General features: G+C 34.2%; 3 protein-coding genes and 1 long non-coding RNA gene across 4 annotated transcripts; all 4 read left to right on the top strand.

Moving 5' to 3' along the window:
* The first annotated feature begins 6 nt into the window (after positions 1 to 6).
* On the top strand, positions 7 to 4946 carry LOC108733849 (intraflagellar transport protein 74 homolog). Its single transcript, XM_018465190.2, has 6 exons — positions 7 to 2565; positions 2648 to 3079; positions 3151 to 3327; positions 3390 to 3515; positions 3580 to 4188; positions 4653 to 4946. Exons 1-6 carry the CDS (start codon positions 2503 to 2505, stop codon positions 4890 to 4892), a joined length of 1647 nt encoding a protein of 548 aa, XP_018320692.1. The 5' UTR covers positions 7 to 2502; the 3' UTR covers positions 4893 to 4946.
* Positions 1992 to 5953, top strand: LOC112906130. Its single transcript, XR_003232175.1, has 2 exons — positions 1992 to 2030; positions 5774 to 5953. It is a non-coding gene; the product is annotated as an uncharacterized LOC112906130 (long non-coding RNA).
* A 108-nt stretch (positions 5954 to 6061) lies between these two features.
* On the top strand, positions 6062 to 9752 carry LOC108733823 (COMM domain-containing protein 4). The gene is made up of 5 exons (XM_025979801.1): positions 6062 to 6145; positions 7196 to 7235; positions 7293 to 7496; positions 8460 to 9598; positions 9661 to 9752. The coding sequence occupies exons 2-4, from the start codon at positions 7196 to 7198 to the stop codon at positions 8648 to 8650; spliced, it is 435 nt and encodes a 144-aa protein (XP_025835586.1). The 5' UTR covers positions 6062 to 6145; the 3' UTR covers positions 8651 to 9598; positions 9661 to 9752.
* Positions 9753 to 16545: 6793 nt separating this feature from the next.
* On the top strand, positions 16546 to 19909 carry LOC108733757 (D-arabinitol dehydrogenase 1-like). Its single transcript, XM_025979800.1, has 7 exons — positions 16546 to 16805; positions 16896 to 17023; positions 17084 to 17250; positions 19057 to 19254; positions 19311 to 19497; positions 19554 to 19661; positions 19714 to 19909. The coding sequence occupies exons 1-7, from the start codon at positions 16665 to 16667 to the stop codon at positions 19823 to 19825; spliced, it is 1041 nt and encodes a 346-aa protein (XP_025835585.1). The 5' UTR covers positions 16546 to 16664; the 3' UTR covers positions 19826 to 19909.
* Positions 19910 to 26128: the final 6219 nt, after the last annotated feature.

The raw sequence follows: 26128 nt of genomic DNA, 5'->3' as shown, positions 1-26128 counted from the left end.
ATATATATATATTATATAGTTTAGACACCAGTTGCCAAATCAGGCTGTGTATGCGCCCAGCCCGAGTCCAAAGGGGCCTGACACAACCCCTGCGGCCTCCCGATCACAGCGTCCAGAAAAAAATATTCCCACACAATTGTTTTCTAATCCCAACAGTTTTCACCATCTCCGATTAGGTCATACAGATAATATAAATATAAATTTAGTATTTGATAAAAAATGCTCTCGTTTTCGAACCGTTAATGTTAGGGTGTAATATTTTCGTCTTTGCGACGCTGTGCCTGAAGTTATTATGTTGAAATTCCGTTCCTATGTTGGGTAGTTTATCCAGCGGTGCTTGTCTTCCAGGATTGTGCTTAGCGCGCCAAAGTGGCAGTAGCGCGCAGGAGCAGTGAGCTGGGTCTGTGCCTTAGTATTACAATAATATTGATACTGTAGCTTATAGTTAACTTACGTAGTCGTTATCGAGCTTGCTCACTGCGCAACGTCGGCTCATAGTGTACTTTGATAAATAATTACATACCGACGTAAACATTATCCATTAAAATACATGCGTTACGTACATACATAAAAAAAAACATTCATACCAACCATAAATACGTTTTTAGGCAAAACGCCAGTTATGCCAGTTCGCAAAGCGGCATTACGTAAAACTTGAGATGCTGCAATGATTTTTCAACGTTGCGTCGTTATAATTCAAGTGCTCTTCGACCTTGTCAACGTTTTGACATTGTCAATTATTATAGCATTTGCCTTAAAAAAAAATTCGACGTTGAATAGGACAATTATATTTGCTACTTACGATATTAGCGGAAGCAAAAACTCCACGTTAGGGGTTCAGCAACCATATCTCATTTGGCAATAAAAAATAAGCAATAATTATAAAGAAAATGTATACCTAACGTGTGTTTTTCTCAAAACGCAATTGTGCTCACCGTTGGGACAACTATTTTATAATACTGTAAGGATATGGGCCGGAATCCACGGTAGAATTAGGACTCGGGCTGTTGGATCTTGGTCAAAACGAACTGAAGATAGTGGACCAGATGTTTCGTTAGCAACTGTTGCTGTTATCTGTGTTGACAACGCGGTATTTACTGAAGATGACAGCCATAGTTGCTAACGAAACGTCTGGACTTAATCGTCCATTTCGGTCAGGGTCGATCTGCCCGAATCTTAATTCTATCTAATATTTTATAGTAGTTTTATACGATTTCGAAATGAAGACGTTAGGGCTGAATAAACTCCCATTTCTGTAACTGATTTCTTTTTCATTCAATTTTTTCGTATCCAAGAAACATAATAAGTTTTTTGTTTAAACTGGCGAGTATCTATTTGTATTTGCTCAAAATATACAAGGATGTACCAAAAACGACAAAATTCGGTGTTAACTTTTTGATTCATGTTTGTTTCATTTTGTGATAAATGTTGAACGATTATAATCAATACAAGATACAAATGTGTACAATTATGAAAAGTCATTGCAGTGGTTTTCTATTAATTTCGACGAGTGTAAATAAATAACAAAAAAAAAAAAAATGAAAATAAAATGTTCACAAGTTGTTGCCGCAATTTTGCACGCCCAAGCAATAGTGAATAAGTTGGATTGTGTTTGTAGTAAATAAATAAATTAATTAATTAATGAATGAATATTTAAATAATTATAGGACGAAAGCAAAATGGCGGCAAACGTGTTTAGACAAAGTTTTCTGTGATCGAGTACCTTTTTTAAAGCAGCCGCGACCGAGCGCGGGGTACTTCGGACAGGTCACCGACGGTACCCCAAAGGTCACGCTCCTCCCGACTCCTTTATCATCTCACATTATAATTTTTCTAGTCAAAACGCTTAGGAGTGACCTTGACTGATGTACTTATTCCCTCCGTTCTTTGTAGCTGATCTGCTGGGTCACTCCTTTCATATTTCATTTTTAATATTTACCAACAGCCATCATAATAATAATTACTTATATTAATTATTATTATTATTATTACGATTAATTATGTAAATACAAAAAAAAACCATGCAGTCTGTTAATCACGCAAACTTAAAATAGAATCGGGTGATATTATAATCAGTGCCATGATATTGTTGACTCAATTGTTGGACGTCAAGAACGTCAGTAGTGTTGGTTATTATTAATTATTGTAGAAAGCTTAACAAAAGCTATGTATGATTTTTAATTTAAGATTAAATCAGAGAGTTTATTTAATTAGAATTTTATTTTGTTTTACCTCCCAATACCCTAGCAGCCTAACTTTCGTTCACTACTGTACATCGACACCTTTCCTAGTTAATTTTTTTTGGAAAACAAATACTATTTAACATTCAAAATTAACTGTCAACATAACCGCATTTGTACGAATGTTACCATGGAAATACAAAGTTAGTGACTGACTACAAACAATCGCACACAGAGTTCGTAGGATTTTATACAGAAGGCAACGTTTGTCGCGGGTTTTACTACATAAAATTAGTCCTATTTTTTAAATATATTTTAAAAGATGCAGAGAAAAGCTTCTGCTCGTCCTAGTACGGGAAGACCCTTAAGTGGCCTCCCGACAATGGTAAGTTTACATAAAAAATACCACAAAAGTGTTTCACAGTAGTTGTTCATAGATTTTGTACTAAAATATTTTTGGGTTGAAGGCCCGTCCTATCACCCAGCAAGGTCTAAGTGGTCCACGTCGATTGGGCACAGCTCAAGGCTCAAATAGGATCCACAAGGATCAAAGGTACTACATCTCGCAAATACAGTCCCACATTGGATTATTACAAGATGAGATAATTCGTTTAAAGAAGTCAATAGTTGAAGGGAAAGTAGCTTCGGTTACAAAGCCCGAGTTAAAAAGGATTGCCGAAAAGCTAGCCAGAAAATTTGCCGAACAACAGGAACTTCTGAACACTTACAATAACGCTTTAGATTTCCATATGTCCTATATCACGAACGATAAAATCGCACAGGACACGGCGAAGACAAGAGAAAGAAATCGACAACTCATGGATGAGCTAGAAAACGTACAAATATATAAACTGAAACGGGAAGAAAATCTGAAACAACTTAAAAAAGAATTTGACGAAGTACGACGAAGAAAACTAATTTTAGTTTTCCAGCGAATTATTTCCTATTTTTTTTTTTATTTTGTTTATAGGAAGAGCAGTTTACGAAAAAAATTATAGAAACTTTATCTACAGACGAACGCGAAAAATATTTGGAGCTTTATGAACAAAATAAAAAATACGTTGAAAAAATTAACGAACAACAAAAATCGCTTAAAAATGTTAAAGAGAAGATTGAAAACGACCAAAAAATGCTGATACCTAGCAAGGTAAAACTAAATACAGTTGATGATAATACGATAGTTAAGTCCACTACTTTTTTTAATTCTAGCAAAAACAAACAAAATTGACTTTGTTAAAAAATTACGAACGAGCTAAACGTCAACATGAGACTTTATCCAAACAGGTTAATGAAATTATCAATCCTGAAAATCAAAAGGAAATTTTGCTACAACAGGTAAAAGCGTTTAGGTTTTCGATTATAAATTTGACTACAAAATTTGTTTTCATTGCAATAACAGGTAAAAAAAGATAAAGCTGACATCGAAGTATTATCTAAGACTAAAACACTTCTCGATGAAGAATTGAAAGAAAAACAGGGAAGGCTGCAAATAATGGAAGAAGAATTGGACAATACAAACAATAAAAGGCTTGAAAAACATAAAGAACTTAGACAACGAGAGGTTGTGATGAACGAATTTATAGACACATTTGAGGAAAAGAGATCTCGCGTTATGAAAAATATTCAAAAGGAACAAGATAAAATAATAGAAAGCCTTGATGCAATGCTGATAAGCATTGCCGATTTTGAAATCAACGACATGAACGCAAACACAGATTTTCGTAAAATGCCTTTAGAAGAACTGAAGAAACATTATGAAGTTTTAAGCGCTCGTATAGCTCGATTGAATATGATTAACGAAAAAGACGACAACGAAATAAAACAATTAACTCAAGAAAAAGAAAAAACTGAAACAAATTTAGACGATTTGAACGATATTGATAAGAAAAAGGCGACTATTGAAAGTGAATTGAAAAATGTTAAACAAGAAATCGCAAATATAAAAAACAAGCTCAATGCGACTGTGTCTGCAGTTAGTGAAGCAGAAAAAAAGAAATCATCTTTGGAGGTAAGTAACTACAAACTAAATTTTTGATTTTAAAAAAATACAACAGAAGGTAGTAACAAACAGTAAATTTTTGCGAAAGCGCAAAGAGAAGGGAATGCGGAAAAAATTACAATTACTTATTAAACTATTTAATCATTATTATCATAAGGACTTTAACTATTTTTCTACTTTTTCTGTTTCCAATTTTTCTATGTACGGCATTGATAACGTTTATTAAAAACTTAACCAAGGAAATTTATACTTAGTAAAAGAATTTACCCTCTATTTCACCATGCAATCAATTATAATACTGAAATTTCTAGTAATTTGGTCAATAAGTTCGCTATTTCTATAAAGTATCTAATAAAGTTTTAATAAGTTTTCGCTATAAAAAATACAGAACCAAATACGGGAGCTGATGTAAAAAGGTGCGCGGAACTTCCGCATTCGCAGAAGTAAACTAATTGAATTAAATATTGTTTAAGGAACAACTGAGTAAAAGTCAAGAATACAAAAAGATTGTTAAGATCGAGCAGCGTATTGAAAATATTGAAAAAGAACTCAATGAATTACAAAACGAAATAGAAGGCGACGAATCAGAAACTATTGTTAAGAACAGGCTCGATGAAGTATCCAATTTGATAGAGAAATACAATGAAGAATTGAAAAAACGTTTGAAAAAAAAAATAAACTTGGTACAGAATAAATTTTGGAGTAGTAATTAAATAATTGGCTAATTAAATTTTCTATCAACAAGAATCAATAGTCACCGAAGGAAAGAAGTGAAACAAATACTAATTATTAATAAATAATTATTCTGTTTACTGTTTTTTACCTTTTTTTAATAAAAGTAAACAGTAGCTATTTTGCTTTCTACATGTGTTAATTATTTCGTACTAATTTTTAATAAATTGCAAAACATGCTTAGTTTATTTTGGAGCTAATGCAAATATATTTAGTTACTGATCAGTTTGTACTATTATTGTAGTTTTACAGTAGAACCGAAAAAATATAACAAAACATAGACAAGATTGCGTCAATCGTACTGTTTTAAATCATAGCCTTGTTTTGCGTTTAATAATAAAATAACTTTAAAAGAGACGGAGATTCTTACTTTTCCTGATCTAATCGGAACTTTTCCATTTAAAATTATTTGTTATTAACTTTAGAAAGTATATATACAAAATAAATTTAAATTGAAGCGTTTCAACATGTTCGCGACATCTGTATGGTAGCACTAACGCTAATGGAGAAAAATTTTGTAGCTCTCTACTTCGTCCAAACATGATTCAATATGTACACAAAAGATGCAGAGGTAGTGTAGTCTCTCGCCCTTGAATTAATTTTTTACGAAAATTTTTATCGAAGTATTTAGTAATTACTGTTTTCCACCCTATTGGAAGCTGCAGTTTACATTTCCGGTAAGTATTGCATTTTCCCATTTTTCGTGATAAAAGTTCTGATTAAACTTCAATTCAGGAAAATATAGACATCGTTATCTGTTTCTTTAAACCGACTACAGATGGAATAGACTTAAAGTAATTTTACAAATATTAAAGCTAAAAATAGGCAAAGTTTTGATAATGATGATTATTTAAATGATGAGGTTAATCACGCAAACTTAAAATAGAATCGGGTGATATTATAATCAGTGCCATGATATTGTTGACTCAATTGTTGGACGTCAAGAACGTCAGTAGTGTTGGTTATTATTAATTATTGTAGAAAGCTTAACAAAAGCTATGTATGATTTTTAATTTAAGATTAAATCAGAGAGTTTATTTAATTAGAATTTTATTTTGTTTTACCTCCCAATACNTTTTAAAAAATTTTACTCCAGAAATTTCGTTTTTGTGGGGATGCTGATTGCCCTGACTGGGTTCTCGCTGAAATAAATACTATATCGAGATTGTCGTCAATAAAAGTTAAACTTTTAGCACAAATTGTCGCGCAGGGTATAACAGAACCACCAATAAATGTAAGTTATATCGGTCAACAAATATCCATTTTATTTTAAATTAAGGAACATATTACTTATACAAGAAAATCAGTCAAATGGATTTCTGTTGAAATGAACTACATAAGACATTAAAACTTCAAATTTCACACAGAAACATAAATAAATAAAAATACAAAAATAAATTTCCAACTACTTTGTAACAGCGTGTTATTTATCTTTTAATTTTGTCTAAATGTCAAAAACTATCGACATAAGTATATATCGATATTTTTTTCGATAAATTATCGTGTAAAAGTATCGATATCTACGTGGTACCGATTCACTAAAGGTGCGTTTAGATTTGAGTGCGAACACGTCCGAAGCACAAGGCGAAACCGAGCACATGCTTCGTTTGTATCTATCCTGGACAACTCAGAACGTAGTCGAAGCAGTATTTCTCATTTATTTTATACCCATTTGGTAAAATAATGGCTGGTGACGACGATTATTATTAATAAAAGCAAGCACAAATGCCCACTAAATATATACGCACCTTAAGAACGACACCTTGGCTATGGAAATGTATTCTAGGTTTCTAAACGATTTTGTGTGGAGTTTAAGGTTTTAGTGCTTTGTTTACTGCGTTATTTGCAATATTTATTTATAGCTCTTTATCTACTATTTTAATCTTAATTACAATGACGGGTACATGTTTTACGTAGCAAGACACTTTTCAAAGTGGAATTATTGATAACTTTTTACAAAATAATTTCAATTAAGTGTAGCGGAAACTCAAAAAACTTGTAAATAAAGTACAGGGGTAATATTAAATAAAGTTCAAGGCAATCGGCGGTTGGAAGGTTTTTATTTTTGAAGAACCAACACCAAATAAAAACTTTCTGACCTTTAATTGCCTTGAACTTTTTAATATTATCCAAACCAACGGATGAAATGGAGAATAAAGTACAGTGTGTCTATTCTGTAGGAAAGGAAGGATTATTAAATTGAGTTTATTTACTCGGACACCCTGTATGAAAAGATGTTTTTTAAATGTATTGTGCTTATATTTAATGTTGGTAATAATTTTAGATGGAAAACGTAGAAAAGTTATTTGCCGATTCGAAGTTAGGTGAGAAATCTTCTAGACGTGCAAGTTCATTAAAATTAATGAGGGGTTTTGTTATAGATAACGACGTTGATTTAAAAGCCTGCGTGGCTTGTTTATCTTTCATTATTACATCAGCGGTTCGTTACAACTGCGACAACAGCGCTCTTTTTAGCGAACTGCAACAGCTGGGATTACCTCGAGAACATAGCGTATCTCTGATAAAAGTCACGACTGACAAAACTGCGGAAATTACGAAGAAGCTTGAGAAAATTTCGTTAAAAAGTAAACAAAAAATTGTTTTTATGTTTTATTTTTACTTTTTTATAACAATCCACCATTTTAGGGTTCTGTATGGTGATATTAGGCTTAGGTACGCGAACCCTAGGCCTAGGGTGTAACGCTTTTTCTATTAATTCTATCTTTCGCAGGGACTGGGTTAAGTTAGGTTACTTTAATAAAATATTATAGTCAGGCATTCATAATAGAAGTGATTTCACATATTTCGCATTTTCCAATTTACATATCTAAAATTTGTGAACGGTAATCTAATCTAGGTCTACCTCTACTCCTTTTAACTTCTGTTTTTGCTTCTGGAATGTCCCTAACTAGCGCTTCGTGGCTGAGAAGGTGACGAAACTATATAAAGTAAAATTCAAAAATACCATCTTCTGTCTCAAAAAATTTACAATAATTTTTTATAATTTATCATCCCCATTAAACGTCTTCAGTGCGAAGACTGTTTGTATATAAGTAGTAGTTTGGATTAGAAGAACGAACGGTTGACAGATGTCCCCCTTATTAGCATTTTGGTCACATGAAATTAGTCCCATATCGAGGAATGAGATGTTGCACGGCAATATTAAGAAGTTGTTACGATGTATTTAATTTTAAATATTGCAATTGGAATTTTCTTTTTTCCATCATCAGAAAAAAAGATGCTTTATCTGGAGACGTCATAGAAAATTATCAGTTTAAAAAAACTCCACAAGAAAGTCGCGGTCACATGCGTTAGTTATGGAAAAATTCAATGAATAAATCGAAGACGCACAAAACGATTCTTCTTATTACCTAATACTTATTTGAATAATTAATTAATTTTAAATTTATAATCAGAATCTATTGCACCACCCGCGTCAGAATGTGTATTACTGACGTTTCGTCATCGACTATTTCCTCCATTATTTTTTTATAGTTTTCCCGGATCTGAAGCTACTTCAATTGGCACAAGTCTGTTTTATGTTATAGTTCATAATTTGGACGATGTCAAGATTGATTTGGAACCAGAATGCCATTTGGCTATGATGAATATGACAATTGATGGTAAAGAAACATCCGTTGCCCTCACGCCATTGACTGTCGATGTACTTTTAGAAAATCTTAAAGCGGTTTTATCGAAAATGAAAGAACTGGACAATTATGGAAAACGAACTGTATAAATAAAGTATATTAATTCCAATAATTAGTTGTACCTAACTTTTGCTATGTACAATATTTTGTCAACAAGTGAATAAATTAACGGTCAACTAACATGGTTTATTTTTATCCATGTCCTTGTTGTTACAAATTTTACTAATAAGGTCAGTTCTTAGAAGCAGTAAAACTATCCGAAGTGTTGTGTTTACATTTTGTCCTATTAGTTAATTAGTTGTGATTTTCGTAGTCATGACCTATCTTAACCTTATTTGCGCAATACCACAAAATTTTTAATTTGTCCATTTATCATTTCTAATTAAAAGTTGTGATAATTTTGTGATCATATGTACTATTTCAAGTGTTTAACGACTAAACAGAGGATAACGATTCATAAAGACGTTTTAACCGAATTCTTTGACAAAAAGTCTTTTCCAATTAAGGATATGAATATGTCACATTGAATCCACCGCGCAGATAATTGTCTAAACGCGATTTCGAACTCCTTGAATCCTATCAGCACACCACGCCGAAGGCAGATCTCAGACCAGTCTACCTGCTGCTATTAAATAGTTAAATTCAATGAATAATTGTAAAAAATCTACAGAAAATTTGTCGCACTAATTCGATATCCTTAAAGTGAAAAGGACCTTTACAATCATTACCGAAACCTACAATTAGTAGCACATTTTCTACAGATGCAGATAGTTTTGGCAGATTAGTTGACCAAGAAATTCATGTTCTGTTGGGTGTAGTTACGTGTTGATTACGTAGATAGGTGCGTCGTGGGTTCAGTTTGCCAAGTCGATATTATTAATTGGCAAGGACCTTGTCAAACACATTATTAGATCCCACAATTTGTTCTACAAACGGCGTTCACTGTAATATTCTTAGAATTGTCTACGGCGGCAACGTGCTGATGCCAATCAACGAGTTCGAAATCGCGATCACATTTGTCTGCAGTCAATTGAAAAGTAAGTTAAGAAAAATACCTTGCAGATACTAGTACCTATAATTTTATGACATTTCGTTTTAGAGACTGTTTTCTTAATTATACATTTTTTTGCATTCTTAATTTATATTCCGATTTAAGAATAAGATGGTCAGTTATATGAGTCATGAATTTTCTGGTACCTTTTTCTATTAATTCTATCTTTCGCAGGGACTGGGTTAAGTTAGGTTACTTTAATAAAATATTATAGTCAGGCATTCATAATAGAAGTGATTTCACATATTTCGCATTTTCCAATTTACATATCTAAAATTTGTGAACGGTAATCTAATCTAGGTCTACCTCTACTCCTTTTAACTTCTGTTTTTGCTTCTGGAATGTCCCTAACTAGCGCTTCGTGGCTGAGAAGGTGACGAAACTATATAAAGTAAAATTCAAAAATACCATCTTCTGTCTCAAAAAATTTACAATAATTTTTTATAATTTATCATCCCCATTAAACGTCTTCAGTGCGAAGACTGTTTGTATATAAGTAGTAGTTTGGATTAGAAGAACGAACGGTTGACAGATGTCCCCCTTATTAGCATTTTGGTCACATGAAATTAGTCCCATATCGAGGAATGAGATGTTGCACGGCAATATTAAGAAGTTGTTACGATGTATTTAATTTTAAATATTGCAATTGGAATTTTCTTTTTTCCATCATCAGAAAAAAAGATGCTTTATCTGGAGACGTCATAGAAAATTATCAGTTTAAAAAAACTCCACAAGAAAGTCGCGGTCACATGCGTTAGTTATGGAAAAATTCAATGAATAAATCGAAGACGCACAAAACGATTCTTCTTATTACCTAATACTTATTTGAATAATTAATTAATTTTAAATTTATAATCAGAATCTATTGCACCACCCGCGTCAGAATGTGTATTACTGACGTTTCGTCATCGACTATTTCCTCCATTATTTTTTTATAGTTTTCCCGGATCTGAAGCTACTTCAATTGGCACAAGTCTGTTTTATGTTATAGTTCATAATTTGGACGATGTCAAGATTGATTTGGAACCAGAATGCCATTTGGCTATGATGAATATGACAATTGATGGTAAAGAAACATCCGTTGCCCTCACGCCATTGACTGTCGATGTACTTTTAGAAAATCTTAAAGCGGTTTTATCGAAAATGAAAGAACTGGACAATTATGGAAAACGAACTGTATAAATAAAGTATATTAATTCCAATAATTAGTTGTACCTAACTTTTGCTATGTACAATATTTTGTCAACAAGTGAATAAATTAACGGTCAACTAACATGGTTTATTTTTATCCATGTCCTTGTTGTTACAAATTTTACTAATAAGGTCAGTTCTTAGAAGCAGTAAAACTATCCGAAGTGTTGTGTTTACATTTTGTCCTATTAGTTAATTAGTTGTGATTTTCGTAGTCATGACCTATCTTAACCTTATTTGCGCAATACCACAAAATTTTTAATTTGTCCATTTATCATTTCTAATTAAAAGTTGTGATAATTTTGTGATCATATGTACTATTTCAAGTGTTTAACGACTAAACAGAGGATAACGATTCATAAAGACGTTTTAACCGAATTCTTTGACAAAAAGTCTTTTCCAATTAAGGATATGAATATGTCACATTGAATCCACCGCGCAGATAATTGTCTAAACGCGATTTCGAACTCCTTGAATCCTATCAGCACACCACGCCGAAGGCAGATCTCAGACCAGTCTACCTGCTGCTATTAAATAGTTAAATTCAATGAATAATTGTAAAAAATCTACAGAAAATTTGTCGCACTAATTCGATATCCTTAAAGTGAAAAGGACCTTTACAATCATTACCGAAACCTACAATTAGTAGCACATTTTCTACAGATGCAGATAGTTTTGGCAGATTAGTTGACCAAGAAATTCATGTTCTGTTGGGTGTAGTTACGTGTTGATTACGTAGATAGGTGCGTCGTGGGTTCAGTTTGCCAAGTCGATATTATTAATTGGCAAGGACCTTGTCAAACACATTATTAGATCCCACAATTTGTTCTACAAACGGCGTTCACTGTAATATTCTTAGAATTGTCTACGGCGGCAACGTGCTGATGCCAATCAACGAGTTCGAAATCGCGATCACATTTGTCTGCAGTCAATTGAAAAGTAAGTTAAGAAAAATACCTTGCAGATACTAGTACCTATAATTTTATGACATTTCGTTTTAGAGACTGTTTTCTTAATTATACATTTTTTTGCATTCTTAATTTATATTCCGATTTAAGAATAAGATGGTCAGTTATATGAGTCATGAATTTTCTGGTACAGTTGTTAATGTTAAGCCTGAACTAATCCATGCAAAAGCAGGGAGTAAAGTAGTAATTGACCCTAATAGATAATGTTCCAATTATGTCTTAAATAAATACAAATTTTATCAATAAAGTTATCTGGTAGCCGCTGTTTGTTATTTTTGTCATTTTGGTTCTCCAAATTTTTGACTAATTGAGGGTAATGACGTAATCATGCAGTTGGAATTTGGAAGAATGCAAGCTGAACTGATTACGTTTTAGTACTAGGTGTTACTATCACCAAATTAAAAGCACTGACAGAAACAGATCATAACTAATTGTAAGTATTTGTTGGTTGAAAAGTCCACATTCAATTATGTCACTATAATAAGTATTTTCTATTTTTGTTCTCTAATTTAGGTTTTATACATACGGGTCACATGATTAATGAATCAAAACGAGAAACAAATACAAAACATACTTATCAAACGATATTTTCCGCAATTGACTTATCTTTTTTTTTAAAAGTGTACTGAACTCAAATATTTTACACAAGGTCAGTAAATTGTTACTGTGCAACAAATGGAAAATTAAAAAAAAAACCCAGAGATAAACCTATACGATATAAATATCATAAATAAATAAAAAACGTTACGGTACTGAAGTAAAAAATATACGAAATACGAATTTATGTAAGTGAATTTTTTCTTCTTCCACAACATTTAGTTTCTTGAGAACAAAAGCAAGGAGAGTTTCTCGAAAACAATAAAACCTTGAATCATCGCAGAACTTTATGCTATTTTCACAATTTTAATTTCCACAGTTTCAGAAATAAAATCTCTTAATAAATCGAAACTTTAAAATGATAATGTTTTAGAAGATTTAAGGGAATTAACAGAAGATATCTCCAGTAACTGTTGGTCAAAGGATTCTCATAACTGGTGCAGGATTTATAGGAATTTATTGGGAGATTGTTCATTTACAAGAACATCGAAAAGTTTTAGAACCAAGGACGAAAACTCATTGAAAATTGGTTATAAAGGACACGAAATTATGAATGGCTTCTTTTGATTTGTTGCGCGCGTATGTTATATACATTAAAATTGGGTTGGACCACATTAAAGTCTGAAATTGTTCGCGCCTAGATTTGGAAAGGACTTAAAATTATTATGAATCGTCTCGTTCGATTTGGCAAAAACATATTTTTATCAACACACAGGTCATCTTACTCCTTAGGGCACCCTGCGGCGCTTATGTCATACAAATTTAAATAGCCTAGACCCTACCACAAAGAGCGAAATGTTTGGTTGGTTAAAAAGGACACGAAATTATGAATCACTTCCTTCGATTTCACAAAAACAATTTCACCAAAACGCTTAGTTGCTACAAAGCCCTGTCGCGTTTATATCAAACAAATTTAAACTGACATGAACCACTACAAAGAGCAAAAAGAGATATGTGAAAACTTTTTTATTGGATACCTAGTGGTTAAGTCAGAATATCGGCAGTAACGAATCCCGACATATCTGAGTGGCTGCTATCATTACTATCGATATACTGTTGAATGTACTTGCGAGGTATTTCAGTAATTCTCTGTTTTCTAATCATCCCTTTCTCTGCATTCTGAGAATTGTTTTTTGTAAAATAACCTGGTCGGTGAATCTGGTGGGCTGTTGTCGTTATAAATTGCGTCTATTTAGCAGATTCATTCATGCTGGTTGAATCTTTGGTGGTTCGCATTACACACTGCTGTCACATCTTTTCTCCACTCTGAATCCTCTCTAATCTCCTTCCTCAGATTCTTCAACGTCAACAGTCTCCTCAACTCGTTTTTGGATTGCATCTTCAGGTAGCATTAGACCATTCTCTTCGCTTCGTTTCTTTTTCAGTTTTATTGACAGATGGTTTCGTATCTTTCTTGTTATATTCTTTGGGAATTTCCATTTGTATTTTTTCTTTCTTTCATCTTCATCGACAGAGGTTTGTTTTTTATTCCTTTTCGCATTCTTGGGGGACTTTCGCATGTACTTTTCCATTCTCTCTTTTTATTATCCTTTTTTTTATTTAGCCCTTCTTTTAGACTTTTCTTTTTCGGTAACTTTCTCTTTTTCTTGTGGTCCCTGTTCGGTTTTCTGCGCCTTCTTACCCTCTACCACTATCGGTTTTCTACTTTTTAGGAAGAAATTCTTAGGTATCTGTTCTATCCAAGGATATTACACATGTCAACGTACACTAAAAGTCCAGTGGTTGCGTGGCTCCTTTCGGGGTTAATTTGGAAACATGATGCGAGGATGTTGCTTCTTATAGGGGTATCCTTCACATACATAATTATTCCAGTCATCGATGTACTTGATTTCCCATCTTCTCAGGATATCTCTCACACCTGATGTTTTACTGCGCAAGTCTTTTGTGCCAACTTTTGGTTGACCAGACAGATATCATCTCTCTCTCTTCTAGGAATCTTTTAGAGGTTTTCTTCATGTTTTGATATTGCGATGATGCGTTTGTCATCTGAATTCATGAATTAAGACGTTTCATTGGCAGCAATCTGCAAGGATTCTTGACCCAAAATTTTTCCTAATGCGATAAGGTTGATGTCTAGGTTTCGGCTCATCCGACACTATACAATTCTAATATAAACGGTTACTATGATGACATTTCAAAGCACACATTCACAAATATCTATTCCTTGATTATATAACTTCAACTACCGTTGAGTAGGATGAGTTGTGAATTAATGAACTTCAACACATGACCTATATGAACCTTATTGACGTAAAACGAGAAAAAATTGAATTTGTTCGCTTATCGTTAATTAAATATTTTACATGATATACATATACAATAATTTTGTAATCAAGTGTTCTATTGACGTTTTTCAGTGTTTAATTGCCAAATTTTGTAGAATGATTATCATTAAAATACTCGTTATAGATATTATTTTGTTTACTGAACTTAAAATAGATATTTATATATATATTATAGGTAGACCTAACAAAACATATTTCTTATTAAAAAATTAACTATCGTCTTTTATAAAAAATAAAATTTTCAGAATAAACAAAATATGTTCAGAAGATGTTATTAATTTTACTTCATATTCATGTTAATAACTACTCAACCGGTAGATTAACGAAGTTGATATCATTTTTCGTTATCGAGATATCGTAGAGAAAAGAAACACACACATACACTTCAAATTATGTATGTTGCACATCAATAGTGACCTTCAAATTGCAAAATATGTTGATTGAAAACTGCGATTTTGATATTCAAACGTATTATAGTACAAAAATGAGTATTTAAAATTTAGAACAAAGAATCCTTGCAGATTGCAGGCAATCAAACATATGAGACCTGGCTGGTCAATTAGAACGTGGCACCAAAAACTTGCACACTAAAACATCAGGTGAGAGAGACGTCCTGAGAAGATGAGGAATTAAGTACATCGACGACTGGAACAAATCTGTATGTGGAGTATGCACTTATGAAGAACACATGGTTTTTCCAACCATGCAAACACTAGATTTAGTGCACGTAAACATGAGCAAAATTGCAATCCTTAAAAATATATCAGGAGTGTATTCACTAGGTACTAATCCTTCATTAAAACGCTGGGTAAATGTCTAGATGATGGCCCCCCTTTGGGGTGGGGGTGGGTGGGATCGAAAGAGGAGGTCTCCCCTATCACTGTACCATAAAAAGTTTGTGGCGGTCTCACCCCCATAAAAAGTTATGGGGGTTAGATGGCGGTGGGGGTAGGGGGATCGAAAGAGGGTAGTGGGGATCGAAAGAGGGTGGTCACCTGAGTAAAACCCCATAAAAAAATTGCGGCGGTCTCACCCCCATAAAAAGTTATGGGGGTTGAAAGTTGATTATTTTGACAATTTTCATACACTATAATTCAAATAAAATTCAATAAAAAAATTATTTTCAAGCGGGTGGAGGTGGGGGATCGAAAGAGGGTGGTCACTTGAACAAAACCCGATAACCTAACCTAACCTAACCTACCCTATTGATAAAGATATTTAAATAATGTTTTATATAACTTTCTCAATATTTTTATGTATTTTTCATTAGTTTTACCTTTGAATATTGTTTAAGAATGACTATATAAATATTTACATGCCTAGAAATGTATAAAAATTGGCATATTTATTAAATTTGAACCCCCATAACTGTTTATGGGAGTGAGACCGCCACGAACTTTTTATGGTACAGTGGTGGGGGAGACCTCCTCTTTTGATCCCCCCACCCCACCCGAAGGGGGTGGGGGCCATCATCTAGACCTTTACCAAACGCTGTTAAATTGATGCATATACAGATAAGGCAAAATGTTTAACTAGATAGAAATTACCTACACATTTGTTTTAACGCGTTATTCGGTTTATATTACTGAAAAGGTGGCTGAAGGTATTTGTTATAGATATGTAAAAATATGTTCGGTTCTCAACTCGCCTATACTGTATAAGAAAAATGTGGGCGACACATATGAATATTAAATAATAACATTTAATTAAATGTCTGATATAAACTGTAATTTTAGGTCTTCCAAATTGTTGTATGTGCAGCTAGACGAGGTTATCTTGTAATGTTAATTTGTGTTTATGGAAGTTATGCAACGCTCGTACGAACTGAATCGTCAAAATGAAATGTTTTGTTGTAGTTATCACGTTATCAGTTAGCGGATTATCGATTTGTCAACAATCGTTTTGAGCTATTTAAGTGGCTGTAACTTGATTTTGTACGCTAGTGCTTAAACACGTTCGCAGTGGATTGTACAGATAAAAAAGAACGAAAATGCAAGCGTTAGAGTTCGATTCAAAAAAGAAGGTGCTAAACATAACAAAGAAAAATATTCCCGAAATAACTGATTCCCATCAAGTGTTAGTAAAAGTTGCCTACTCAGGAATTTGTGGCACAGATATTCACATTATAGCGGTAAGAATTAAAGCTTCTGTATCATTTTATAAAAAGCAAAGTCTAAATGTGATATTTTTTAAATGACAATCAATTTTATTTACTATAAAGGGGGAGTTTCCTTGTAAAGATGATAGTCCAGTGACTATGGGTCATGAATTTTCCGGTACTGTTGTTAAAACCGGATCTGATGTAACCCATGTAAAAGTAGGAGATAAAGTAGCAGTTGACCCTAACAAGTAACGTTCAGATTATGTCACAAATAAATATAAACTTTCTCAATAAAAATTATCTTGTAGCGGCTGCAATGTTTGTTACTTTTGCCATTCTGGATCTCCACATTTTTGTAAAATCGGGGGTATTAATAATGCAGTTGGAATTTGGAGACATGGAGGCTGGGCGGATTATGCTTTAGTACCAGATATTTTAGTACATCTATTGCCTCCAACGGTTTCCCTTAAACAAGGTACTGTAGAATTACTGACAATCAGAGAATTAAATCATAACTAACCGCTTGTACAGGTACTGCGTAATACAGTTTACCTTTATTATCTAATTTAGTTCATTTATATACAGGGGATATGATTTATGAATTAAACATATGGATTTATCAAGCGAAATTTTTCACAATTAACTACGAGGGTGGATTGATAAGTTTCCGGCCTGACCAAGAAAAACAAGGTTTTTAAAAATTTTTTTTTTTTATTTCTCAACATAATCTCCTCCAAGGCTGATACATTTCTCATAGCGGTGTTCCAGTCTATTAATGCCATCTCTATAGACTGATTCGTCAAGCTCCTCAAAATAACCATTTACAGCTTCGATTACTTCTTCATTGTCCGCAAATCTCTTACCGCCAAGCCATTTTTTGAGATTAGGGAACAGAAAATAGTCACTCGGGGCTAGGTCTGGAGAGTAAGGAGGGTGCGGCATCAATTCAAACTTTAGATCGTTGATTTTAGCCGTCGCAACGATTGACGTGTGCGCTGGTGCGTTATCGTGATGAAACAAGATTTTTTTCTTCGCCAGATGAGGTCGTTTAATTTTCACCTCGTGGCTCAAACGTTGCAATAAGTCTGCGTAGTATTGACCAGTGATAGTATTACCCTTTGCAAGGTAATCAATGTATATAATACCTCTTGCATCCCAAAAAACAGTAGCCATAACCTTGTTCGCCGAAAAAATTGTTTTTGCCTTCTTTGGAGTTGGTTCCCCTGGTCCAATCCACTGTTTAGACTGTTCTTTGGTTTCAGGAGTGTAGTGGTGGACCCACGTTTCGTCAACGGTTACGAATCGACGCAAAAATTCGCTTGGATTACGCTTATACAATGACAAATTTGCGGTAGAAATGTTTTTTCGAATCAATTTTTGGTCGACTGTTAGCAAACGCGGCACCCATCTTGCACAGAGCTTTTCCATATGCAAATGTTGGTGCAAAATATGTTGCACACGTTCATATGACATCTTACAGGTCTCAGCTATCTCACGCACTTTCAATCTGCGGTCTCCCAGCACTATTTGATGAATTTTTTCGATCATATCTGGAGTTGTGACCTCAACGGGGCGTCCTGAGCGAGGCCCATCAGAGGTGCTCACACGACCCTTTTTAAACTCGGAAACCCACTGCTTAACGGTTGAATATGACGGGGAGGATGTCCCCAGTGTTGAGTCCATCTCTTTTTTAATTTCCTTCGGCGTTAACCCCTTCAAATAAAAGTATTTGATGACAGCACGATTTTCCTGCTTTTCCATTTTTACGAAAACCACAGAGGCGTCTTGTTCAGCGTGCTGTCAAACCTACACTAGCAAGGAGATCGGGCTGAAACTATAGCTACAAGCTATCCAAGGATGGTACTATAGAATGTCACCTCAAGGTAGGCCTAGTGGCGTCATCTCTTGGTTAGGCCGGAAACTTATCAATCCACCCTCGTACTTGTCTTTTTTTATATTGTATTTTACACAAGGTCAGTAAACTTTTATTACTGAGCAACAATGATAACAAAAAAATCTGAGAGATAAAACTATATAAGTATTATATATAATCCCAATAAAATTTGATAAAACATATCTGCAGTATGAAAAAAACAACAAAATAATAAAACCAGCAAAGCGCCGCGATTTTGTTTAACTGAATTTTCGTTCACTATTCACAACATTAATTTTTTCGAAAACAGTACAACATTGAATAATCGCTATAGTTTTAGTACTTTTTCCGTAGCTTTAGAAATAAAAACACATAAAAATTGGAAATATTAAAATGATAAAATTTTAGGAGCATTAAGTGAACCAATGTCCTGCGTGGCTCATGGATGGGATAGGATAGCGCCAGTAACTGTTGGTCAAAAGATCCTTATAACTGGTGCAGGAATTATAGGAAACCTTTGGGTGATTGTTCTTCATTTGCAAGGACACAGAAGAGTTGTAGTGTCAGAACCAAACGCACAAAGAAGAAAAATTATCGAACACCTTGGTAAACAGGATTTTGAAGAGTAATATAAAAGCAGTATAATAAGTATCTGTTTATAGAAACTGGATATGAATGTGTTGCGCCAGAAGTTCTACAGGAAAGGACTAAAAAAGACCCCAATTACTTATTCGATGTTATCATCGATTGTAGCGGATCTCCTGCGGCTATTCAAAGTGGCTTTGGACTTTTAAACTATGGTGGTAAATTTTGTTTGTTCGGGGTTGCCCCTCCTCATGCCACAGTGAGGTAAATCATGTAAAATGTATGTTGAATGTATTTAAACAGTTTATTTCATTCGGTAGTATTTCACCGTTTCAACTTTACGCTAAGGAAGTGACTCTGTATCCCGTACTCGTCAATCCTTTGACTTTTCCAAAATCTTTAGGACTTCTAGAAGCATTGGGTGACAGGTAATTATGAAAATATTGTAGTTACCGTGATTTAATTCAGTGTCATATTAAGGTACATCGATTACGAGAAGTTGGGAATAAAAACATTCAAATTAAGCCAGTACAAAGAGGCCTTGGACGAACTTGCGAAAGGTAAAATCGGTAAAGCAGTATTTGAATTTTAGTCATATTGTAAGCAAATGTTGAGCAATTTTAGTTGTAAGTACACAAGCGATTGTGAAATAAAAATAAAGTTTTCATTTAAAATATCTCATGATTTATCGGGTAATAACTACCTCATTTCCTATCCATATAATGTATTGGGTTGTTCGGAAAGTCATTTCGTTTTTTCCCGACAAAGGATTTAATTGTATTCTTTTGCACCCAACTTTACATTTAAGCCGTATAATTTTTATATGCTTTGAGAGCTCATATAGCAAGGCTTGTGTGTGAAAAATTCCAATTAATTCTACGCAGTAGTTTTTGGTTGGTGCCCTTTTAAATATGGAGAGCGATAAGCAGCATTTTCGACATATCTTACTGTTTTACTACAGAAAGGGTAAAAATGCTGTTCAAGCCAGAAAGAAATTGACTGATGTGTATGGAGAAGGTGTGTTGACAGTACGCCAGTGCCAGAACTGGTTCGCTAAATTTCGATCCGGCAATTTTGATGTCGAAGATGCACCACGTTCGGGAAGGCCGGTTGAAGCTGATAAAGACGCGATAAAGGCATTAGTTGATGTGAACCGGCGAATAACAACACGTGAGATCGGATTGAGGTTAAATTTATCAAATTCAACAGTTTATGACCACTTGAAAGGCCTGGGATTATCCTCGAAGCTCGATGTATGGGTTCCCCATGTTCTCACAGAGAGAAATCTGTGTCGCCGCATTGACGTCTGCGATTCGCTTCTCAAACGTCACGAAAATGATCCGTTTTTGAAGCGCATCATCACTGGGGACGAAAAATGGGTTGTATACAACAACGTCAAACGCAAGAGGTCATGGAGCAAAAAAGATGAACCGGCTCAAACCATTTCCAAAGCCGATATTCACCAAAAAAAGGTGATGCTGTCTGTTTGGTGGGATTTTAAAGGAATCGTTTTTTTTTAGCTTTTACCGGATAACACAACGATTAATTCGGAAGTCTACTGTCATCAGCTGGACAAACTGAATGATGCACTTCAACAGAAAAGGTCAGAACTAATCAACAGGAAAGGTGTAGTGTTTCACCAAGACAACGCGAGACCTCACACAAGTTTGGTCACTCGCCAAAAGCTTTTACAGCTTGAATGGGATACAATGCTACACCCACCATATTCTCCAGACCTGGCACCATCGGATTATTATTTGTTCCGGTCACTCCAAAATTTTTTAGACGGTAAAACCTTCACCTCAAATGAGGAGGTCAAAAACCTCCTCGATCAGTTTTTTGCCAGCAAAGACCAAAAATTTTATGAGCGTGGAATTATGCTACTACCAGAAAGATGGCAAAAGGTGTTGGACCAGAACGGTCAATATATAATTTAATAAAGTATTTGTTTATTATACGAAAACTGTCTTTCATTTCCACAAAAAAAACAAATGACTTTTCGAACAACCCTATAATAGGAGATCGGAGAAGCGCAGGAGATTGTCAGAATTTTTTAAAACGACGAACACATGTGCTGGCTGGCATTCTGAAAGGAACGGTTCAAATTTCTAAAATTCGAATTATCTACTTTACATTAATTTTAAATCTGAATTCCCGTCGAGACTTGGAACGCTTTTAATATTTAATTCTGTTTGATTTACGATTGTGCTTCTGCTCAGTATGTTTGAAGCGGCACACACGTAGTGGAAGGACTTCGAGGTTACGGTACCCAGCGCCAACTTGGTGCTAATGGTTAAACGATTATTCCCAGTTTGTCATGAATACCCTTCAAGAAAATTACTTTTTTATGCAATCAACAACTATTTTCCACACATTATAAACCTTAACGTAACCATAGCAACAACAAGAAACGTCTTTTAGACATCGGATTGTCAGCAGCTTTTTGGATTTCTGATTTCGTAGCTACGAAAGCTTAGATATACAATTTTGAAAAAGGCGAATTTTAAAAACGATCTTAATATTTGCCTTACGTCTACTTTAACATATATCTAATATTCGTTTTTTCATTGAAATCATTTTGATTTCTATTCTATTATCTCCTTGGTTTCCTCTAACTTCTTCAGATCTTTAATTTTGAATGGTTTCTTACTATTGGTCTTCAATATTTCCTGGTTTTTAAGTGCAATACGTTTGTTTGCGGAATTTCATTCGTTTTCATTTGGTCTTCCTAGTGCACCCTAATCGCTAACTGTACCTTATAGGGAGTCCTTAGTTAGGATTTTGGTCAGGTACAATTAACAAGATGCTTCAAAATAATTGGAGTATTAAATACACCTGAGTTAAATGTCTATGCCACTCTTTAAGATCATATTTATTCAAGCATCATTTCTTTTCCCTTATTCAAGACCACCCTTTTGGATCGTTGGATTCCTCCTTCGGTGTTCTTATCGTTGATGCTAAAAATTTCATAGTTTTTGTTGAGTACGATTCCACCTGATGTAGAAATTGAATTTAAGAGGTTTTTATTTTGGGATTACCGAAGCAATACTTATTTATAATACATCGTTTACGTTGGATCCTTGAGAAGTAAATATTAGGAAGGGAGTCAGACAGGGATGCACACTGTCACCGCTACTTTTTAATCTATACATGGAAGACGCGATCAAAATCATTAAAGACAGTACAACTGTAGGGATAGAAGTGCAAGGGCAAAAGATTAGTATGCTTAGATTTGCAGATGATATAGCAGTATTAGCATCTAGCAAGGAGGAATTAGAGATAGCTTTAAATAAAATGGAAGCGGTACTGACAGATCAGTACTGTATGAAAATAAATAAAAGTAAAACTAAAATACTGGTATGCAAGGGAAGAAAAAGTAGGGACAGAGCGAATATAAAGATAGGAGACGAAAAATTAGAAGAAGTGGCTGATTTTAGATAGTTAGGAAGTCAGATAAGTCAGGATGGAAGGAGTAGTAGGGATATAAAGCAGAGGGTAGCGCAGGCTCGTGTCGCCTTTAATAAAAAGAAGTCACTTTTATGCTCGCGGTTAATTTAGAAATTCGAAAAAGGTTGTTAAAGGTGTATGTTTAGAGCACAGCGTTGTACGGGTGCGAAACATGGACAGTGGGCGTGGCGGAAAAGAAAAGGTTAGAAGCGTTCGAAATGTGGTGTTATAGGCGGATGATGAGGATAACGTGGGTAGAAAAGGTTAGAAATAAAGAGGTATTGGAAAGAATAGGAGAACAAAGGACTCTATGGAAGTCAATAAAAAATAGGTGAGATAGGTTGGTAGGACACCTTCTCAGGCATGAAGGTCTAGTCAGAGACATATTAGAGGCAGAAGCAGGAGTTAGGAGGGGTAGAGGTAGACCTAGATTAGATTACTGTTCGCAAATACATAAGGATGTGGGCTGTTCTAGTTTCAGGGAAATGCGAAGTTTAGCTCAGGATAGGAAAGAGTGGAGGTACGTGTCCAACCAGTCTTGATGACCTTATGATGATGATGATGATGTTGGATCCTTGATGGATTTTATTTTTTATTTAGTTCTTCTCCTGATATGCAGGTTTTTATAATTGTTTTTGCTTTTATGATAACGATGGTTTGAAAATGATTTGACCCAGGAATCCGATAGCTTTTCTATTGCGTATTCCTTACAATCATTCGAATTGTGATTTTCGATTTACCCTGTTTTATTATCATGATTTATTGGCGTTATTTTTATCTGGCGGAGAAACATAGAAGGCGACGATAGAAGTTTATTCGATGGTCTTTTAGTAAAATTTCCGCATTTTAATTTTTCCCTGGGTTATATTTCATTTTCTAATCTTTACATCGGCGGGATATTGAATTACAGATCATTCTGCATGATACTTGGGGAATAAATATGAGAGGAGAGGTTTCAAATTGATATGCAGACGCTTATTTTATGAAAATACATGTAGTATGTTTGGGCACATTTCGTACACTCGTATATTAAATGTTTTTCAGCTATTATACGAGCGTCAGCTGGATTACTGACGGGGGATATCATCCCCTGATAGTCTCATAGTGGAGAAGTGGTAGGTATAAAGCCACAACTAAATCTGATTCATGATTAGTTCGGATCAGTGACTCTCAAACTTTTAACACCACATCCCTTTCGGCCATTCACCTCGCAAGACAAACTATTTTTTCACCCTAAACACTAAAAACTTTTACGTATGAAATAATTACGAACGAACTGTTTTTATTTCTGCAAGTGCTTTTTATCGATACTAACTCACAATCGTTTTTGGAATCTTTTATATAACTTTTGAAAGCACTGGTTTAGATTACAGATATACACAGATATGTAATAATTTCCTCGTACAGAGGCAACACGACCTGTTTAAACACATTATTTAGCTGATTTAATTAATTTGTTTCTCTTCCTGTAATTGCTGAAAATATAATTAGCCTATTAAACCATTCAATATGATACTCGTTGCCTAAATAAACCTACAGCGGAGTATTCACCAACAAATGGAAAACGAGTACCTCTCGTTCTAATCACAATTAACAATCCAATAGGTTATGTATCACATAAAATCGATGTCATTTCATAATTAAATAATAATCTATCCGTATGTAATATATAAAAGGATAAACTGACTGGCCGATTTATCAATGCGCTGCCCAAACACCTAGGCTTGAAATTTTGCTCAAAAGTTCCTTATACAATAGTCTTATGTATTAAAAAATGAGTTTCCAAAATATCCCCCTTAACAGAGTGAAAGGGAGGTTAAACGTTTAATACATTACAAATTCCAAAAAAATGTCAAGGCTTAAGTGTTACGCACTAAGCTTTAGGTTAGGTTAGGGAATGGTGCTGTCCAGTACCGACAAAGATACCATCCAAATTTGGACGGGCTACTGCTAGTTATCAACATGGTCAAACTTTCCTAACACGTACCGCAGTGAAAACACCCGAATCCGATACTACCACTTGTAAGGACAGTTAGATATCCTTTCTTCCACGAAAACAAAAATAAATAAAGTGTAAAAGCTCTAGCGCTGATGATTATTATCTTTGCGGCTAATTTTTCAGCAGATAGTTAATAGAAATTAGAATAATTTATAATTTGAAACCTTAAATCCTAACCTCGAAAAAATTTCGTATATGTATACCAATGGAATAAAATCGCATTTGAGTTAGAAAAGATTTCCACAAGAGTTTGACTACAAGCAGTATATGGTATCATCATCTAATGATATGTCCATATTATATTAATCTGATATTGCTACACCTTCTGTTTGGTCAATAACTGCTGATGAGAACAAATAAGTTCGACATCAGGTTATAAACTTAAATTGTTCTTCTCAATAATTATTAATCGTACACTGTTATTAAAATTTTTAGAACAGTCTCTATGAATTATGAACGATCGATACGCTCTGTAATTATTTTGTCATATCTTGGTATGATTAATTATAGGATGACGTACTAGATATTAAGACGAGTAGATGAACGTTTTATTTTTATGAAAGCGTGTTCGTGGCTTCGTGGGCCTTTTTCCGAAATTGTTATTGCTGATGCATAAAACTGTGGTAAATTTGTAAGTCAAACCCGGCAGCCGTTTGCGACAGGTTTTATAGAAGGCGAACGTGTTGTGTTCCGTCCGATGGTTGGGCTTTTACACTCTCAATCTATTAAATCAAATAAAAATTTATAGTCGAACCGCATGTATATTGAGATATTTATGTCTTGGAACATGATGGCGAAAGCGTGTTATAAAGTCGGACGGTTAGTTCCAATTTCGCTCTTCCCGCTAAGGACACACAAGGGCAGACGCGATTCACTATAAAAACACAACAATAACATCATGGTAATGGCGTATTTCAATGCTTTGATGTTGCAGAATATCTTATGTCGAATGCGGGGGCCACAGCATTCCCTTAATTCAATTCTTTCGATTCGGGGAAAATCCCGGCCGAACTACCATTGTTACGCATCAAACGATTTCCTAATACAATCACTACAAAATGAAACAACGAAAGGACCTTTTATCCTTTTGTTTATGTAACAATGCTAATGCATTAAGGTCACATAGAGCATGTGACATCTCCTGTTTTTAAAAACAATTTTAAAAAATATTAAAATTGATATTCCCTGTTAACCAAAGATAATTGCGAGGACATTTATTTGGAAAGTCCTCAGGAAAAAATACCAGTATAAAATTTATTATTGCAACGATACGTATAACGCTGTGAAAATTTTCAAAAATTTCCCCGAAAAATTAAATTTTTACTAGAAATCGTGTGCGACAATTTTATTTTCCTTACATAAGTTTGTAACGTATACTAAATCTAGATCGATTGAGTGTAACTTTAATTAAACCGGAAAGTTAATTTTAAAAAGGATTTGTGGGCTTTA

Source organism: Agrilus planipennis, unplaced genomic scaffold, assembly GCF_000699045.2.
Source record: "Agrilus planipennis isolate EAB-ADULT unplaced genomic scaffold, Apla_2.0 scaffold11, whole genome shotgun sequence".
Taxonomy (NCBI): domain Eukaryota; kingdom Metazoa; phylum Arthropoda; class Insecta; order Coleoptera; family Buprestidae; genus Agrilus; species Agrilus planipennis.
The sequence above is the reverse complement of the archived record's forward strand: the minus strand, read 5'-3'. Positions and strand labels throughout refer to the sequence as shown.

Coding starts and splice junctions, on each gene's coding strand:
- LOC108733757 (XM_025979800.1), top strand. CDS start 16,665: ATGCAAGCGTTAGAGTTCGATTCAAAAAAGAAGGTGCTAAACATAACA. Junction 19,498..19,553: donor CCTCCTCATGCCACAGTGAG/GTAAATCATGTA, acceptor TTCATTCGGTAG/TATTTCACCGTTTCAACTTT. Junction 19,662..19,713: donor CTAGAAGCATTGGGTGACAG/GTAATTATGAAA, acceptor TGTCATATTAAG/GTACATCGATTACGAGAAGT.
- LOC108733823 (XM_025979801.1), top strand. CDS start 7,196: ATGGAAAACGTAGAAAAGTTATTTGCCGATTCGAAGTTAG. Junction 7,236..7,292: donor ATTTGCCGATTCGAAGTTAG/GTGAGAAATCTT, acceptor GTTTTGTTATAG/ATAACGACGTTGATTTAAAA. Junction 7,497..8,459: donor TGAGAAAATTTCGTTAAAAA/GTAAACAAAAAA, acceptor TTTATGTTATAG/TTCATAATTTGGACGATGTC.
- LOC108733849 (XM_018465190.2), top strand. CDS start 2,503: ATGCAGAGAAAAGCTTCTGCTCGTCCTAGTACGGGAAGACCCTTAAGT. Junction 2,566..2,647: donor TAAGTGGCCTCCCGACAATG/GTAAGTTTACAT, acceptor TTTGGGTTGAAG/GCCCGTCCTATCACCCAGCA. Junction 3,080..3,150: donor TTAAAAAAGAATTTGACGAA/GTACGACGAAGA, acceptor TTTTGTTTATAG/GAAGAGCAGTTTACGAAAAA.